This window comes from Brassica napus, chromosome C9 (assembly GCF_020379485.1).
Source record: "Brassica napus cultivar Da-Ae chromosome C9, Da-Ae, whole genome shotgun sequence".
NCBI classification, from domain to species: Eukaryota; Viridiplantae; Streptophyta; class Magnoliopsida; order Brassicales; family Brassicaceae; genus Brassica; species Brassica napus.
In genome coordinates this window covers 18,535,091-18,554,236 of record NC_063452.1, presented here as the reverse complement: position 1 = coordinate 18,554,236, position 19,146 = coordinate 18,535,091, and the positions used below count along the sequence as shown (strand labels likewise).

General features: G+C 33.4%; 1 protein-coding gene and 2 long non-coding RNA genes across 4 annotated transcripts; 1 reads left to right on the top strand and 2 right to left on the bottom strand.

Moving 5' to 3' along the window:
* Positions 1-742: 742 nt before the first annotated feature.
* LOC125592398 lies at positions 743-2,302 on the bottom strand. The gene is made up of 2 exons (XR_007328352.1): positions 1,570-2,302; positions 743-1,170 (listed from the first exon to the last, which is right to left on the bottom strand). It is a non-coding gene; the product is annotated as an uncharacterized LOC125592398 (long non-coding RNA).
* Positions 2,303-2,690: 388 nt separating this feature from the next.
* On the top strand, positions 2,691-5,016 carry LOC106398970. Its single transcript, XM_048767478.1, has 7 exons — positions 2,691-3,226; positions 3,319-3,405; positions 3,492-3,683; positions 3,844-4,002; positions 4,154-4,207; positions 4,290-4,421; positions 4,547-5,016. Exons 1-7 carry the CDS (start codon positions 3,131-3,133, stop codon positions 4,946-4,948), a joined length of 1,122 nt encoding a protein of 373 aa, XP_048623435.1. The 5' UTR covers positions 2,691-3,130; the 3' UTR covers positions 4,949-5,016.
* A 9,997-nt stretch (positions 5,017-15,013) lies between these two features.
* LOC125592396 lies at positions 15,014-17,066 on the bottom strand. Of its 2 annotated transcripts, XR_007328349.1 has the most exons (4): positions 16,573-17,066; positions 16,190-16,450; positions 15,860-15,984; positions 15,014-15,470 (listed from the first exon to the last, which is right to left on the bottom strand). It is a non-coding gene; the product is annotated as an uncharacterized LOC125592396 (long non-coding RNA). The 2 variants fall into 2 exon arrangements; XR_007328348.1 differs by having other exon boundaries at positions 15,014-15,984; positions 16,573-17,035.
* Between the last annotated feature and the right edge of the window lie 2,080 nt (positions 17,067-19,146).

Below are 19,146 nucleotides of genomic sequence, written 5' to 3'. Positions count from 1 at the left end.
CAAATACCAATATACCTAACCATATTTCAACCAATAGAAAAATAATTTGCTAAATAAATTAATAAATTTTGCATTGAAAATCGAAAACGACACTTGTTTTGTAACGAAAAAAATTATCTACAACGACACTTAATATGAAACGAAGGGATTATAGTTTTAGATTTAAGATTTAATTCATTATGATTTAGGGGTTTAGAGTTTTGAAAGTATAAGGGTTAGAGTTGTATATAAAGGTTTGTGATTAAAATTTAGATTTGAAGTTTATTAAATTTTTAAAATTTATATTGGAAGTTTATATTTAGTGAATGAAAGGTTTATGTTTGAAGTTAAGATTTAGGGTATATAATTTGATGGAAGATTTAAGGTTTACATTTAAGATTTTGAATGGGTTTTTTTCTTTTTTAAATTAGATATAAAGTTTTTAAGTTTAAATTTTGGCATTAAAATCTGAAAACATTTTATTTAGAGATTTTATTTAGTATTTAGAATATCTTTTAAGCTTGAATTTAAGGATTTAGGGTATTAGTATATTTGTATCGAACTGTATTTTCATATAAAGTTTAAAAGTTTAAAATTTAAATTTTATGATTATATTTAGGGCTGAGGGGTTAAAAATAAATCTAACTAGTCACTATGTAAAATTATATATCCCTAATTTTATAAATAGAAATGATAAAATATTTATAATATATATTGCAACGATATTAATAAATATAATTTACTCTAATAAAACACAAGTAAGTCATAAGAATATCATATGCTTTTCCATTAAAGATTCAAAACACACAAAATCAATACATGAACTCATTGCAAAATACAACAGATAAACTTGGTGATTGAAATCTGGCCATAGTGGAGCCTGCATAGAACCCATGGCCAAGAGGCTCTTTATCAGGACAGTCTTCAATGTGCAGCAATACCATCTACATACATTTACACCATTGTTATGTTACAAACAACATCACAATCACAAGCTTGTTCTTTGAGGTTGCAGAATAAAACCAAGTTCATATCACCAGCTCTCCTCCCAAACTTTTGAGTAAGCAACACCAACGAGTCAATGGTGCCTTTTGGCTCTGGTGGATCACGTCCAATCTCTGCAATCTGCAAACGCTTCTCTTATCCTTGGTATATCAAACCTCAATATATTGTGACCTGCCCATACCCTTCCTACGTATAGATACAAACCACTAAAACATCAACACAACGGAACATAAAGAGAAACAAGCAGAGACAGTACCACAGAAACCCAAAAAGAACAAAACTTTTGTATCAACAAGCAATTCAACAACACAGATAAGAAAGAAAGTACAAACCATTCAAACATGGATCAACACAACTAAACATAAAAGGAAAAAAAAAATGAAAGACAAACAGAGACAGTTTCATCATCTCCACAGAAACCCAAAAAGAACAAAACTTTCGTATCAGAGAGACCAAGAGACATTATCAGAAAGAACAAAAAAAAACAGAGTGAAACAACAGAGAGAGTATCATCTCCTTTTGTAGACTCATAAACCAAAAAGAACAAAACTTTATCAAAACGCAGAGAAGAAATAAATTTCAAACCATGGAGAATCTCGTAGACGTCGTCAGCGATATCTGCAAAACCACGTTTCAATTGCTCTACATGTTTCACTTGATTGTTGTCTAAGAAAAGAGACTTTAACTGAACCAGATTGCAGCGTGCTGCAGGGAGCTCTGAAATAAACACAGCACAGAGAGAGAGAGAGAGATGGCGGATGGTGCTGATGAGCTGCTGGTGGTGGTGGTAACGAGCGAAGGTGTCAAAAGGAGTGTGGTGGTGAGGCTTCATTCGACGGTGGCTAGAGATCAAATCTGAGAATTTGAGGAAGCTAAGCGGATTGAATCTGAGACTACTCTGATTTCTCCGTATGGAGAAGAAAGCAAAAGAAACAAAAGAAAATAAAAATAAAAACTAAACTATTTTGTGTAGGCATGGGCATTCGGGATCCCAATCGGGTTTCGGTTTTTGGTTTTTTGGGTTTATCAAAATCAACCCCATTCGGGTTATATAAAAGTTCGGTTCGGGACCGGTTCGGGTTCTATCGGGTTCGGGTCGGAGTTGGTAAATCTTCAAAGAACCGGTATAACCCATTGTACTTTTGGGTTCGGGTCTCAATCGGTTCTTCGGTTTAAAAATACCTGATTTGTATTTATTTTGTAACTAAAACATAAATGAAATCGGTTCTTCGGATTTAAAATACATGATTTGTACATATTTTAATAGCCAAAACATAAGTAAAATCGATTCAAAATAGGAAAAAATATCAAACGTGATCATTCAAAATCAAGCGAAAAATAAACATAGTCAGTGATAGAAAGAAAACCAGATAAATGAAATCATAAAACAAAAGCTAAGTTTTCATGAGAAACATTATTCAATGAAAACAAAACCAAAATCTAAAAACTTCAGGCTTCAACCGCCACATTCCACCATCAACCTTCATGTAACAGATAATTATTTTAGAAGTTCAATAATATCTTAAAGTATTTTGGATACATATTAAGAATTAAGATCATATTTGGTAGAAGTTCTTTTGTGATTTTAAATGTTTCGGGTTCTATCGGATATCCATTTAGGTTCGGGTTCGGTTTGGATAATACCCATAACCCAAAATACCAAAAAACAAGATCCATTCAGTATTTATGTCGGATTCAGATCGGTTCGGATTCGTTTTTATCTGATCGGGTTCGGTTCGGATTTTCGGGTTCGGTTTATTTGCCCAGCCCTAATTTTGTGTATAAAGTCTGGTCAAAGATTAACTTTAAATTATTTTGACTAAAATTATAGATTTTTTTACGTTTACGATAAATGCATTTAAGATGTCAAATGTATAAAGTAATTATTACATTGATTCCGGTAATATTTCTGGGTCATTACTCTAACAAGAATCAGTAAAGGAATGTCTATGTAAAAAGATATGATACGAAAATTAAATTTGACATGCTTCTAAGAATGTAATTTCATTTTGAATAACCGCTAATTGACACATTGATTCCACATTTAATACTTCGTAACGTTTCAAGATATAAGACTGACCTTCACCGATCACCAGTGTATATAAATTATTGAGTGTTTTCAATTTTGAGACACAAAACAAATAAAATGTCAACTATAATTATGATGAATCTGATATCTCTTCTGTTTTCAACAGCTATAGTTCATTCCAATCAAAGTACAGTACCTCTCAGATCATTCAAGGTTAGCTTAACACACAACTTGAGATCCACTGTTTCTTCTATTATGTAGAATGCCATGTAACATATAACCCTTTTTTTTTTTGTCCTTGACAGATAAGTGAAAATGTAACGTATGATTGCATAGATATTTACAAGCAACCAGGGCTCGAGCATCCTTTGCTAAAAACCCACAAAATTCAGGTGCATCGCCTCAGAATTTCATCTGCTGCGTTTTTTACTTGTATTAGTATTATAAAATATTGATTTTACAATTTTTATTTGAAAAGAGGAAATCATCAATTTCAAGAAATGAGTTAAAGATGCAAACCGGCAAAAATGAAACGTCTAACAAAAGGAAAATAGTATGTCCAAATGGAACTGTTCCCATATTGAGAAATACAAAAGAATATGTCACAAATTCGCAAGTGTTTGCTGAGAAACATTTTCATCCGTTATCAGCCGATAGTCCTGGAACGCATGTAAGCACTCATCTCAATTTTCTTAATACGATAGATTTAATACTTTTATGTATATATAATATATCTAGTATTAAGTCATTAATGTTTGTGTTGCAAAAAAAAAAAATCATTAATGTTTTGCCCAAAAAGAGTCACTAATAATGTAACCTGCTTTTGATAGATTGCTGGAGTAAGATCATCCATTGGTCCATTTCGGGGTGTACAAGCTTGGTTTAGTGCAAATGCGCTAAACGTGGGAAAGGATCAAGTCTCGTATAGTCATATATATATAGGCAGTGGATCGGAAAACCAAGTCAATTATATCTCAGCGGGTTGGACAGTAGGTTTTATATTACACTACAAAACACTTATCATTTGAGACACACTTTATTTTGTCAAAAAAACTCTTATAACCCTAAACTAAAGAGAATATCTCTCATCTTCTTATTTCATTTTATTATTTTTCTTATTCTGCAATTCCATGTTGATAGATAAATCCAGGTCTATATGGCGACCAACGTGTTTGGGCATTTGGATTTTGGAAGGTATGTGGCTACAAACAAATTAGTGTATGATGAAAACATTGATCAAATAATAACAAGTATGGTATTAAAAATTATTTAATAGGGTAAGGATGGGAAAGGATGTTACAATACCGCATGTTCAGGGTTTGTTCAAGTATCAAAGGTGATTCCAATTGTCGAGCCCATTGATCTTAAGCCAGGGGTCCCTGGCTGGTTTCGATATTTCATTCATCAGGTTAATATTTATAATCAGTTTTATAAGCAAACTAGTGATCGATATATTTGACTATAAATCTCTAGACCCGTACATTTTTTTTAATTGATATATGAATTTGTCTTGTCTCTTAATATTCAAAAAAGGATATAAATACAGGAAACTGGTGGATTACACAACTTATGCAAAAGTCACCTGATGTAGATATTGGTTACTGGCCAAAAGAATTATTTAACCTTTTAGAAAATGGTGCAAATATGGTTGGAGTTGGTGGTGTGGTTCAGGCTTCACGTTCTGGTTCAAGCCCTCCCATGGGTAATGGTAATTTTCCAAATGGAGGCCGCCTAGATTCAGGACTTTTTTCAAATATTGATGTCTTGAATTCCAACTATGAGCAGCGTAAAATAAATTCTTTTCCTGTAGAGAATTTGTTAGATAGTGAGAAATGTTATGGGCTAAGAATTGGTACGGTAAAACCATTCCATCGTAATCATCTAGGTTTCTTCTTCAATTATGGTGGTCCGGGAGGGAATTCATGTGGAGTATGACATTTGCCAACATATATACTCTTTAAATTGGCATTTTATAAATTTATTATAAATTAGTAAAATGCAAACTATTTTATAGATGTACTTTTCATGTTTTGCTTTGTTCTCGAGGTTGATGTCTCTCTAACTTGTAAGTGCAGTTAACGTTCTATTTGAATGTTAGAAACTATTGTAAAAAATAGCTAAATTAGTGTAGAATCCGAACAATAATAACAAACAGAAGCGTGGTTAAAATAAAATGCCTCAACATTTTAAATAATAATAATAAAATACTATTGTTTCATAGCATTTTTTTTTTAAAAACATCAACAAACTAAACATGCACTCTAAAGTTCTAAATATAATTTTTGCTTTTCTGGAAAACTTATCACCAAAATTTCAAATGCTTTTGAATCCTTTTCTCATCGCACAAGTTAACCAATATTACTTAATATTTTTCTTTATCTTATTTTTAGTATTAACATTTTGGTTATTTTACTATTTAAACTACTAAATTATCATTAGGTAGTCATTAGACATTAACCATAACAATCAACATTCCCTGATTCTCTTCTTTTAGCATGTATTAAGCTTATCCAAATTGCTATAAAACTTCTGACATGTATCGTATATAGATATTTTCTATTCTGTAGGATTAAAACAAAGAGAATTACAAATATGACTCAAAATTTGATTTTAAACTGATAAACAACGAGCCAGAAGTCTCCTAAAATATGATTGAATGCTGACACTGACTGGTTAATAACACCAAACTCAATTTTCCGAGAGAAAAACATTGGGGCAACTGGAAGAATCTGAATGAGGTAGCGGTAGCCATCAGTGAAGAACTCTAGGTTTCTAGATGCGATCAGCAATTCCTGCAGGCGAAAGAATGAACAAACTCACTGAGGAAGTGAGGGGATAAGAGAATCAGATAGACAAGGGTAATCTTTACAGTTAAATTATCAAAAGCGCTTCAGTAGAAGCTGCATTTCATTCTGTTCACCTCCGTAGAAAGCAATTGATTCAGCATTTTCCCTCACGCGTACAAGGCTAGTCGGCCTCTTTCTTCTCTTGCAGAAAGTTGAGATTCACTAATCCCTGAATTCAAGAGGAGATCAAAGTCACTCAAATGAAATTAGCTAATACTGCAACTCTGGGAATATGATCAAGGACAAGAGCCAAAACAAAGAGTCATAATCTGAAAATGAAAGTGATATTTTAAGCCATTGTAACAAGTAGAGAACTTGTAAGAGGAAGTGAAGAGAAGTGAGAAACACAGTATACGGAGGAGCAGAATGAAGATATATGTGTCTGGGTCAGGTCAAGAGGGATGATGGTAAGGAAAAAGAAGTATGTTAAACCTTGCCAAGAAAGACACTGAGGGCAGTTCCACCAAAGGAGTAGAGGAAGAGAGCGAGAAAGAGAGGAGGGTAGATGGTGAAGAGGATGTTGCTAAAAGAGATGAGGTCGCTGAAAAGGGTGAGAGAGAAAGACAAAGCTGTACAAGTGAAGGAACCTAGGTCGTCAACAATGCGCTGATCAGGATTGTCAATCAACGATTGGGACTGGATCTTGTACAAGGTTTGATCTTTCAAATAGCGTTAGAGGTAGTATAAGAATGATATTATAACAATAAGAGTGTTTTATCACATTGCGCTCGTTATCGATACATATACTGAAAACAAAAAGATGAACTGTTAATAACTCTACACTTTAGAGTGGCCATATACCCTAATAAACTAGGTGATGATCCGCACCCTGCGCGGGATAAATGGATTAAAAGAGATTATAAATTTTAATCTCTAGCTACTGAAAAAGGTTAAAAGAAAAAGTGGCATATTATACATTAATGCAAAGAAAACCAATTTGAGATTGAAAGTTAACTGGAGTTTTCAGTCAAAAAAAAAGTTTACTGGAATATCCGGGTAACGATAATCTTATTATGGTCGAAAAACAGTAATTTCCCTATTATCAAAGTTGTATCGTTATATTTTATTTAAATTATACTGGTTCTGGAGTACATAAAGATTGTAAAAGAATAAAAATAAATTGAAGTAAATAATATTAGTTTGGAAAGAAAAAGAGAAAAAAAGTAAATTATTTGAATATACAAATTTAGTGGGGTGATTATGAGTCTAATTTGTAAAAGAGGCCCATTATTAAACCTTGATATTGATTATGACTCAAAAATACATATGAGCCTATTTTAATTTATCTTTTATTTTTTTAAAAATGTTTTTAATTTATTTTTATTCTTTTACCATAAATTTAATAACAATCGCATGGAGAATAAAGCTGATACTTGAACATTTAAAAGACAATATTAAACTTAAAATAAATAGTTGTTATCAATAAAAGGCAACAATTTCATACTGAAATAAAATATAACTCCATATTAAAAAAGAATATAATCATACTGGAATTAAATATAACTCCATATTAAAGAAATATATAAATAGTGTATATTTTAGTAACAAAATGAGTTTATACACATAGACAAAATATCATAAACGTACCAACACAAAACTTTGGATGAGAAAGACCACGAATGATCCAATGGAAGTTGGCTAGACAAATGTAGTTACAATCATTGATCGGTTCAACCTTGGAAACAACACATGATTTCAGATTGTATGGTAGTGTTGAAGCATAAACGACCTCCATTATATATAGGTACCAATACTCTTAGGTCATTAATGAAATAGTCAACAAAGGAATGATAATATATACTCCCTCCGTTTTTTTATATAAGTCGTTTTAAAGGAATTTTTATGTTCCAAATTATATGATGTTTTCGGTTTTCTATGTAAAATTTATTAACAGTTAATGTTATATGACCAATGATAATATACCTTCTATTTTATTATTGGCTGATTTGTGGTTAGATTAATAATTGATGATGTTTTTGTTTAGAAAATATAAAAAAATTAATGATTTCTTAATCTATGTGCACAATTCTAAAACGACTTATATTAAAAAACGGAGGGAGTATGAATAAATGAAAACTACCTATCTCTACTATATAAAAAAAACTAAATTAGAGGATTTCTAGGCATGCCATATCAGCACAAATATTTAGAGCCAATAAGAGTTACACATCATCACATTAAACGTGAGTTTCATGAAAAATATTTTGAAGCCCAATTTAGACTTGCGGCCCAAATTCTCTTTCTTCTCTGCCTTGCCAAAGGAAACTCTAACGGCCACAGTTCTTGCGTTCTCTGGTGAAACGCCTTTTCCCACGACAATGAATCATCAACCTTGCTTCATTATTTTCTTCATTAATTTCCCAATACCAGACAAATGTTCTCTTCACTTTCCCTGAACTTCCCACTATAAAATCAACTCTGCATATAAGAAAAAGCAGAAGATATCGCATCCATGATTTTCAACGATGTTGCTACGGGTTGGGAGAGACCATAATTATCTTCAAGCTCATACATTTTTGGGAAGTTTAATTGCAACATGCAATGGGAAGTCTCTGATCGGTGTAGAGATGCTGCTCATCTACAAACAGGTGGGATTCTATTTACTATTCATATATTCTCTCTTTTCAAGAATCAGAACCCCATACTAATTGCATTAACACATGGCTCATCGCCTGATTGTGTTGTTTAGAAGCCAGATATGAAAATCTGTATCAGGCTTCCTCTACCAAAGTGATTGTTAGTGAGAAATTCAAAGTTTTATGTGGGATCATGTTATTTCATCTGTTACCATCAAAACCAATAAATCTAAGCAATGAAAAATGATGAGCATCTGTATACTCCCGTTTTCTTATATCTACTTATCAGCACCAGTATGGTGTATATATATGTATAATCTTAAACTTTCTCTTGAGATTGTGAATGGAACTATTAATGTCAAACCAACTCCAGGGATACGAAGATGGACCAAGAGAGGAAGAAACTGCATAAGGTAACTTGAGGAACGATGTTTTTTTTGTTTCTGTTTAATATTTTGTAAAGAAAAAACAATTTAACATGTTTCCATGCGTTACACATCGCAGAGAAAAGAGTTCCACGTTTCTGGCTGATGGCCTTGAACAACAATGATATCACTTCCGAGGAGGAAAACTATATGCAGTTTTGGTATCCATTTTGTCTGCAACTCCAATCATAACCATGGACAATAGCTCTAGCTTAATGTCTTTGATGTCAGGACACAGAGTGTGATGATTAGCTCTCAAATAACTTAGATGGTGAAGGAGTGAAGAGCCTAAAGGATTCAAACTTGAGCTTTTCTTTGACTCGAATCCTTATTTTAAGAACACTATCTTTACAAAGTCTTATCCTAATTGTTGAGGTGACCCACTGCTTGAGAAGTCTATTATGGTAACTGCTTATGCTCGTCTACATATGTTCATTTTAGTAAATTAAAAACGTTTACACTTTTCTTATCATGAAAAAACAGAAACTTTATTACTTGGATTGTTTTTTGTTTGCTTCTATGATAATTGTCCTTGCTTCGTGAGCTCAAGGTGGTTATACAAATACAGGTATTTGATCTTACAGAAGTGAAACCCATTGTACGGTACAGTTTGGCGTTTTTGCAGCAAAACGAGATGAATGTGCAAGAGAGTGCAGAGAAAGGATGCAGTTTATGGTGAGTAATATATATACATCTTTAACCTTTAGCGTATGGGAGTTAGATTTTTCAAGTTAGTGGCAGTGATGATGATGATAGATGGCAGGTGGTGATGATCCAGTTGGTTGGGTTCCTGGTTGTCTCGATACAACTTGGCTCTAAAAATTCTTCAATCCAAATTGTATCAAGAAACATCAAGATTCTACCAGAGACGAGCCAGGTTTTGATTTGTATACACTTGATTGATATGTAGAAAACTTGCACAGTAATTTGTAGCTTTTGTTTCTCTGATTGAAGTGGTCTTTAATATCTCCATTTGTTTAAAGTGCAGTAAGATTTTTTCGTTGGTAGCTTCGTTCTATGCTGCAGTGTATGTACCAAAAGAGAAAGCATATTTTCCCCCAAAAAATAGAATTCAGCTCAAAGTTGTAATGTCTGCATCAGCAGAGGTGCTTCAAATGTATCTCGCATGGAGACAACAAGTCTGTGAGACATTCTGACCTCAGGTGATGGTGATAATAGGTGGCATGTGGTTTTAGTGGCAATGATGATGATGAGGATAGGTGGCAGGTTGTGATGGTCAAGTTGGTTTGGTTTGTGGTTGTCTCGACGAGATACACAAAGGATGGCATGATGCTTTTGACATACACAACTTTGCTATGTAACTCTAAAATTCTTGAATCCAAATTATGATAAAAATATATGTTTTATACATGGATAATAACTTGATCGTAAAATAAGAAAACATGATATTCAACAAAAAAAAACAAACATAAAAAAATATAGCAGTAACAAACAACACTAACTTTTATATTGTGTATCTAATTAAGATACTAACTCTATTACATTGAGTAGATTATTTCTTCTTTCGCAATATCTAAATCAAATTTAAGAAAATAAAGTATAACAAAAAATCAAAGTAAATGTACAAGACTACAAAAATAAATCATGATTTGTGTAGATTCAAAGTATATAAATAACTGTTTGCAGTTTTGGTGTGTATAACTATTTTCTTGATGATATATTCTTTGATTGTTTTGGTCTAGAATATAAACCTAACGTATTGTTTGTTCCATTTAATTATGTAAGTATACATGTTTTATGATGTTATGTCACTATGTGGAAACTGAGAATGAGATATTTAATTACATAGAAACATTCAATACATCGCCACTGAAAAGATTAAATGATATAGTTACTTGTTTTGGTTTTAGTCTTGAAAAGAAAAACAATTTTCAGAAAACATTTGTACGTTATTTGGTTTCTCTTAATTTCCATATTATTAATGATTACGCTACATTTAAGTTATTTGATTAAATTATGTTTGGTTTACTCTAGCTTATTCGAAGTAAATTATTTGTTATGATAGGGTGTGAAACTCAAATAAAACTCTATTAGAAATGTAATACCTTATTAATTTATAACACTATTTATAAAAATATTTTAAATAGCATGAGTGACATTTCAATAATATTTTTTATAAGAAATTTAGCAAATGCTAAAACAATTTACAAAACATAATTAGTAAAACACAAAAAATTAAGGAAAAATTCATTATAACTTGAATATCTAATATAAACTGAAAATATATATTTGAAAACATAATTTTTGTTACATAAAATATTCTAATTATTATTTATGAAATTATGAAACTTTTTATATATTACTTTAAAATATAATTATTTATAATTTTATCACATTACATTTGATTTTCGATTGATTTCTCTTGGAGGTGGATGTATTATTATCGCGAGAAAATAAGTTATTGCAATAATATTAAAATCTGATACTAGAAATAAAAAATATTTGTTATTCTTACTTTAGATTTTCTTAAATTTATCAAAGGGCAATTGTCCAAAAGAACACCTTTCAAGTTTATGTCACAAAAATGACACCAGGAAATGAAAGTCACAAAAATGACATTCATTAAAGGGCAAAATGTCACTACTATCCTTGTGTTATAAGAATAAAAAAAACAAACAATTCATTTCCTTCACTCGCGACTCTTCAAACAAACTTGTAAAGTCACTTTATGGGCTTAAACAAGCTCCTAAACAATGGCACGAAAAATTTGACAATACAATGATGTCAAATGGTTTCAAAATTAATGAATGTGACAAATGCATATACTACAAAACTACCAAAAATGCGTATGTTTTGCTATGTCTATATGTAGATGATATGCTCATTATTGGAAGCAATAAAGACATTATCAATCAAACAAAAAACATGCTCAAAGGGACATTTGAGATGAAAGACTTGGGATTAGTAGATGTAATTCTCGGGGTTAAAGTCACAAGAAATTCAAACGGAATTATTTTAACCCAATCTCATTATGCTCAAGCAATATTAGAGAGATTTAAAAATTACTCTAATAGTACGGCGAAAACTCCGTTAGATCCTCAAATGCACTTGACAAAGAATTCAGGTGAAGCGGTTTCACAAAACGAGTATGCACGTGTGATCGGAAGTCTCATGTACTTGACCAATTGTACTAGACCGGATCTGGCGCATGCAGTAAACGTACTTAGTCGATATACAAGTAATCCAGGTCATACACACTGGAAAGCTATAACAAGGGTACTCAATTACTTGCGCTACACCAAAGATTTTGGGCTTCACTATGGTAAAGAACCAGCAGTTTTAGAAGGATACAGTGATGCTAACTGGATATCAGATTCTAAAAACTCAAAATCCACGAGTGGATATGTCTTTACACTAGGAGGAGCAGCAATATCATGGAAATCTACCAAACAAACAGTGTTAGCCAGATCTACCATGGAATCTGAGTTCATAGCCTTAGACAAAGCAGCAGAAGAAGCTGAATGGCTTAGAAATTTTTTGGAAGATATTCCTATGTGGGAGAAACCTGTGCCAGCTATACGCATACATTGTGATAGTCAATCAGCAATAGCTCGGGCTCAGAATAATCTCTACAATGGAAAATCTCGTCACATCAGAAGACGACATAAAACCATTAGACAACTTATCTCAATTGGTGTAATCACAATAGACTACATCAAATCGGCTGACAACCTAGCGGATCCATTTACTAAAGGTTTGCCACGAGATGTTGTTGCTAAATCATCAAAAGGAATGGGTTTAAAGCCTATAACGAATGAGGATGCTTGATGGCAACCCTACCTATCATGACTGGAGATCCCAAGACGTAGGTTCAAAGGGAAAACAAAATCAAACAGAATCTAACCAAAGCACTTGAGACAAAGTAGTATATTCCCAGCTCCTAAGATGATAAAAGTGCTAACAAATGTGTGAAGGATAAGCATAAGCTTTTAATGATTCCATAGCTTCTAAGCGGGGTATTACTCAATACTTTTCATGGTCAATCACCTAATGAGTGTGAAATGGGGCCGTTTCTAGGAGAATGAATGCAAGGCTATATTCTCTAAGTTCACTCATGAAAACCAGGAATAGTTCAGGGCCACAATGAACACAATAGAGAACTAAGTTCTACGAGAAAATGAAGCTGCGTTATGCCTGTTGTCTCGGTTTACATAAAACACCGGTTGGTTCAAGACATCATGTTCACCTTCTGGTAAAGTAAACCCGACAGATATTAACTATGAGTGGTTCAAGGCTTAAAAATGCCACCAACTCAAACACAGTGAATTTTTCGCAAACACTCTCGATAAGTTTGTCTAGTCTAGTAAAGATTAGAATAAGTATAGTTTTTAAAGTCTATCGAGTCTGCATTTAGTCTGCATATGTTTTAGAAGAGTCATTTCTTTTCATGTGGGGGATTGTTGGGCCTAATTATTTAGCCTAGTGGCTCAAATAATATATGGCAAAATGTGAAAACAAATGGGCCTATGGGTTCTTATAAAAAGCCTTGTTGGCTTTAATGAAATGAAGTTAACAACATCTCACATTGGTTGGGAGAGTTGATTTTGAGGAGTATATATATGTCTTCATGACATGAGAGGTTAAACAGCTCAGAGGAAGAGAGAGCTCCCCACGCGCGCGCCGCCGCCGCCGTCCTGCTCGGCTCGGCGTGGGCGTGGGCTTGGGCTTGGGCTTGGTCTTGGTCTTGGTCTTGGTCTTGGTCTTGGTCTTGGTCTTGGTCTTGGTCTTGGTCTTGGTCTTGGTCTTGGTCTTGGTCTTGGTCTTGGTCTTGGTCTTGGTCTTGGCTTCCGGCCCGATAAGAATATTCTTTTTGGACCAAGTTAAGCTCAACGTTTTGCCATTTAATTCCCGAAAAACGACATGCATTTTATTTTAAACAACATCTAGTTCGTTTAAAAACAACACGCTGTCTCTCTTCTTGACGATAAGTTTAAACGAGAAAAGATCTTGCGGAGGAAGTTTCGTAACGCCTCGCCTCCGAGATCCTCGCGAGATTTCCGCCAACGTGCGCACGTGCGGCATTAGTTACGGAAAATGGCTCGTCTTCTCTTCTTTAAAAACTCGTCTCCTCCTTCATTTTTCTTTAAGTTTTTACGCAACAAAAAATCACCAGATCCCTCAACGTAAGTCTAGAGAGTGTTTCGTAGAGTTTATAGTTCGATAGGGCGATCACGAGTGAGGCGTGATTCGTCTGCCATGGTTGTATCCTGGGACTCTATATTCGTACAGTCCCGTCTCACTAACGGAGCGAATATTTTGAGTTAAGGAAAGAGATCATATCTCGACTCCATGTCTCTTTGCGAATACGATTTCTTATCGTTCTTGTATTCGTTTTTTACATTCGTTTATTTTCCTTAACATCGTTTTTTTTATTCTATCGTTTATGTCAGTCCGGTTTTCCGGCTTCTACAAGGTCGCCGCCGTCGCGTCGCGTAGAGAAAAAGAATCGCCGTGCTTGGCGTGAGAGAGAGAGAGAGGTTGTTCTGATTTATTTTATTTTTTTGTTTGTTTAATTAATTTAAAAAAAAAGGGTATTAGGGACATTTTGTCTATTAATAAATGTCATTTATGTGACTTTTTCCTCTTGGTGCTATTTTGGCGACAAAAACTTTAAAAGTGTTATTATGGAGAATTGCCCTTTATCTTTTTTTACAAATTATAATTAATGGAAAATTTATCTGTGAAATTTTGAAATACTTAAGTTAGTCAAATTTATTTACAATTACTATATAGTTAGTGGGAAAGTTACAATTGTATGTAATTCATATTATAAATATAATCCGATTGAATTATATTTTTGATTATTTCATAACTACAGTAATTTGGTAGAAATTTTTAATTTTAAATATAATCCAATTTAATGATATTTTAGACTAAATTGACTTTTATATGTTATTAAAGCGAACTATATTTTTTCTCTAATTAAGAGGCCTACATGAAGTTAAAAAAAATATATTTGTAAGGTCAAACAATGATTTTATGAAAAAGGTCAAACAATGATCATAATCCCCCAAAACAAACGTAACACGGGATTTTAATGTGGATAGTTAAATTCATGTAGGCCTCTTAATTAGAGAAAAAGTTTAGAGATAACATCAGTGGTATTTGATGGTAATTATTGAAGAAAATTCATGATCAAATATAAAATGCATTTTCCTTTTAATAGAGTAGATAGCCAATTACACAGTTATCTTTTGCTATGCAGTAGTAATAGCGGTCGTAAAACTGTTATGTATAATAGCGCTTTCTTAAGTGGTTAAAGATTTAACGTGGTCAAAAGTGGTTTGGTTCAAAAACATGGTTCCTAAACACGCCTTTAACTTCTGGGTGGCTAACCTTGATAGGTTGCCGGTGAATGAGCGACTGGTGCAATGGGGTTTGATGGATATTGGAACCTGTACTTTTTGCTCCACTGATGAGGAAACTAGGGATCATTTGCTCTTGCGTTGCAGGTTTGCAGTGGAGATATGGATCGTGTGAAACAGAGGTTGGGAGCTCCACTTACCTTCTTTACCTCTTGGCAAGCAATGATTGGGTGGCTTCTCCAGCAGAGATGGTCACCAAGGAGAAGGCTTCTCAGTTTAATTGTCTGTCAAGCTACAGTCTATCACATATGGAGAGAAAGAAATGATAGGAAACATGGAAGACCTCCATCAACTCCCCTAGCTATCTTTAACAGGATTGATAGGGTTACGAAGGACATTCTTCTAGCAAGACGACGCAACAAGGGGTGTACAACCTTACTCTCCTTATGGTTCAAGTATAGCTAACCTTAGCTAACAATTTGCTGCACCAAACTCTTAGCTTCTCACTGGTTTTTAATTTTTTTTGGCCATAGAAGTACTCTGGTCTTGAAGCTCATGTAACCAATTTTATTTTGGAAATATAATTTACAGTTATCAAAAAAAAAAAAATGAATCAGCAGACATAAGCAAAACTCTAAGAAGAAGAAAGTATCAGTCTTTACTGTCACAATACCTTCAAAGGCTGCACTTGGCAATTCCAGTGAAAGACTGCAACATTCGTGTGAGTCTAGACGGAGACGAGTTCCAGACATCTCCTCTGCACAACACTAGCTCTTGCTCACGAGTCACGACCACGACCTTTACCAGGAACAAAAAAACACTGATAAGCTTTCATTGGATGAAAGAAGTAGAAATATGTAAACTTGGTCTTTCAGTGAACCAATAGGTCTCTAACTAGAATTGAAACAAGCAGAGCACTTTTCAAAGATCAAGCTGAGTATCTGTAGTGAACAAACACATGAAAATTACAGAGTGATGAAAACAAATCAGACAAGCTAAATACCTTGCAAACGTTGGGACATAGTTTTGGAAGAGTCATTCCTCTTGGACTTCTGCAACACACATAATTAAAGAAAGGAACTTTAACTCAACTCAAACCATATAAAGCATAAACGAACTTGAGTATGGGACAACTTAAGGAGCGTGTCTGATTGTTTGTAGAGCGTGTTGACGTCCTCCAAAGCAAGTAAAATGTTTCTGAAGGAGCCTCTCCATATCTGGCTGCTCAGCTGCAACATTTAGGAGTGCCCGCGCGCATATTTTCCTGCACCAAAATGAGAATATTAGTGAAAAGCATCTTGGGCAGATTAACAATACTTTGATGCAGCACACTAGTGAGTGGCCGTCTTATATCAATTTCTAACGCTATGGCATAGCCAACCTTACCTCAGTGAGATCATTCCCAGAACCCGCGTTAAGGTACTTTTCGTTCACTACACTGTCGGATGCAGGATGGCGATGCCTTTCCTGTATGCTCCACCAGCAGTGGTGGTGGTGACGAGCGATTGGGGATGGGAGAGATGGCGATGGTGGTGATAGTAACCAGCGATGGTGGTGATAGTAACTAGCGATGGTGGTGGTGATAACGTCACGTCTTCTCCTTTCTCTGCCATCTACAAACTCCATCTCTTCTCTCTCTCTCACTTCTCGAATCGTAGATCTCACAAAAAAAATAATTTTAAAAAAAAAGAATAAAAGAATTAATCTCAAACGTTGATTCAATGTCATCGAAAAATGCAGATGGTGATCCATGTCATAAGAACAAGTAAGCGAATAGGAAAAAAGGATGAGGATAGGTACAAGATTAATTTTGAGCATTTGATTCAAATCAATCAATGGTTCAAAAAATACAATACTAATTGTATTCTTATTTATTTATAACTATTTTAAAAACTGTCTTAGCTTTAAATACTTTGATCATAATGAAAATTTGAAATCTAAATTTTGTATTTAACATTATAATTTATTTACAAAATTATAATTTATTTAAAAATTAAGATTTAATGCTTTATGATATACTAGTATTCTATCCGCACTACGTACGGGATAAGAAAATGATTAACATTCTCTTGTTTAATAATTATCTTCTAAAATTCATTTCACCTTTTCAATTCAGTTTACTTGATTGCAAAAATTTTGTAGCTAACATTATGATTAATTTTGTACATAATGAACATTATGATTAAACATACAAAATATTATTTTTTTGCCACCCCCTGTTAAATATACACAATCTAACGCATGTATTTGTAAAGTATTACTAAATGCGGAATTACATACACTCGTGACCGATGAATTTACACTCAATTTTCATCTTTAAGAAAAAGTCGATTTCAGCTCCACTATAGAATCTACTTGCTTTATACTCCATCTTCCCAAATAAAACATAAATTTTACCGAAAAATAAAGCAAGAAATATAGACTTACTATTCATGTAGTCTTTCCCAAGAAACAATGATATTATTGGTGTTATCCTCATGACTTCTATTTTATTTATTGTCAGAAGAAAATAAGATACTTCTTTATGGTAAAAAATATTTGTAAAATGTAATATGTATACCTTAATTCCATTTTTGATGATAGTCTTTTCCCCGTAGTGTTTGATTTTTTTGCTCTTTCCACACTTTTTGAAATTTACATCAGTCGATCATTATTATTAACTATTAGATACAATTTTTTCAAGCATGTAAAGGCTACAAAAATTTAATAGAGATTTTTGAATATAGCGTAAAAGACAGAGAAAACTTTGATATATCCATTTTGTCTACTCCGACTCATATTTTTGTTTTGGAAAAGAAGTACTAACCTTGAGTTTTTTGAAGAAAACCTTGCATGTGGTGAATGAGGTTTAGTAAAAATAGAGAAAAGAGTAAGATCGAAAGAGATTAAGCAGTAGCAAAAAAAAAATGATTTGAATTTAACAAATAATATAAGAAAGAAGCTTTGCATGCATTCCCAGATCAGGGTCCTGAGGAGGAGAGAAAACGTGATTTTTAGCAATATGCGGTCACTGAATAAACTGATACAAATATAAATAATAGAAAGTAGGTAGTTATTGTTCTGAAAAGAAAGAAAATATAGTAGTTAATTCCGAGATTTCTGGTGAATGGTGATCGTGAAAGTGTAAAATCGGCGAGGTGGACTGTGAAAATGCTTTTGATTTTGTCTATCAAATATTTAAATTGGCACGTATTGTACTATATTTAGCCTCCTCCATTTTTCTTTATTTCATTTGCATTTGTGATTTTAAATTATTTTTATTTCTTAAATTATGTGGCAAAATATGATTGGTAGGGTGACTTGTGCTTTGGTATATAATGGATGTTACAATGAGATATGTGATTTGGGGGTTATGGTTAAAATTAGGATTGAGTATATGATTTTAGTTTTACTATAAATTTGGAGTTTAAATTTAAAATCTCTATTATAAGTTTGTAAAGATTGGATTTATGATTTTGTACGTAGAGTTTAAGTTTGGGGTATAGGGTATTAGATACTCTCTTTGTTTCATATTAAGTGTCGTTGGGTTTGTGCACACAGATTAAGGGAACAATTAATTTTGCATATTTTCTATATAAAAACACAAAGTTTTACGCAACAAAAATCACCAGATCCCTCAACGTAAGTCTAGAGAGTGTTTCGTAGAGTTTATAGTTCGATAGGGCGATCACGAGTGAGGCGTGATTCGTCTGCCATGGTTGTATCCTGGGACTCTATATTCGTACAGTCCCGTCTCACTAACGGAGCGAATATTTTGAGTTAAGGAAAGAGATCATATCTCGACTCCATGTCTCTTTGCGAATACGATTTCTTATCGTTCTTGTATTCGTTTTTTACATTCGTTTATTTTCCTTAACATCGTTTTTTTTATTCTATCGTTTATGTCAGTCCGGTTTTCCGGCTTCTACAAGGTCGCCGCCGTCGCGTCGCGTAGAGAAAAAGAATCGCCGTGCTTGGCGT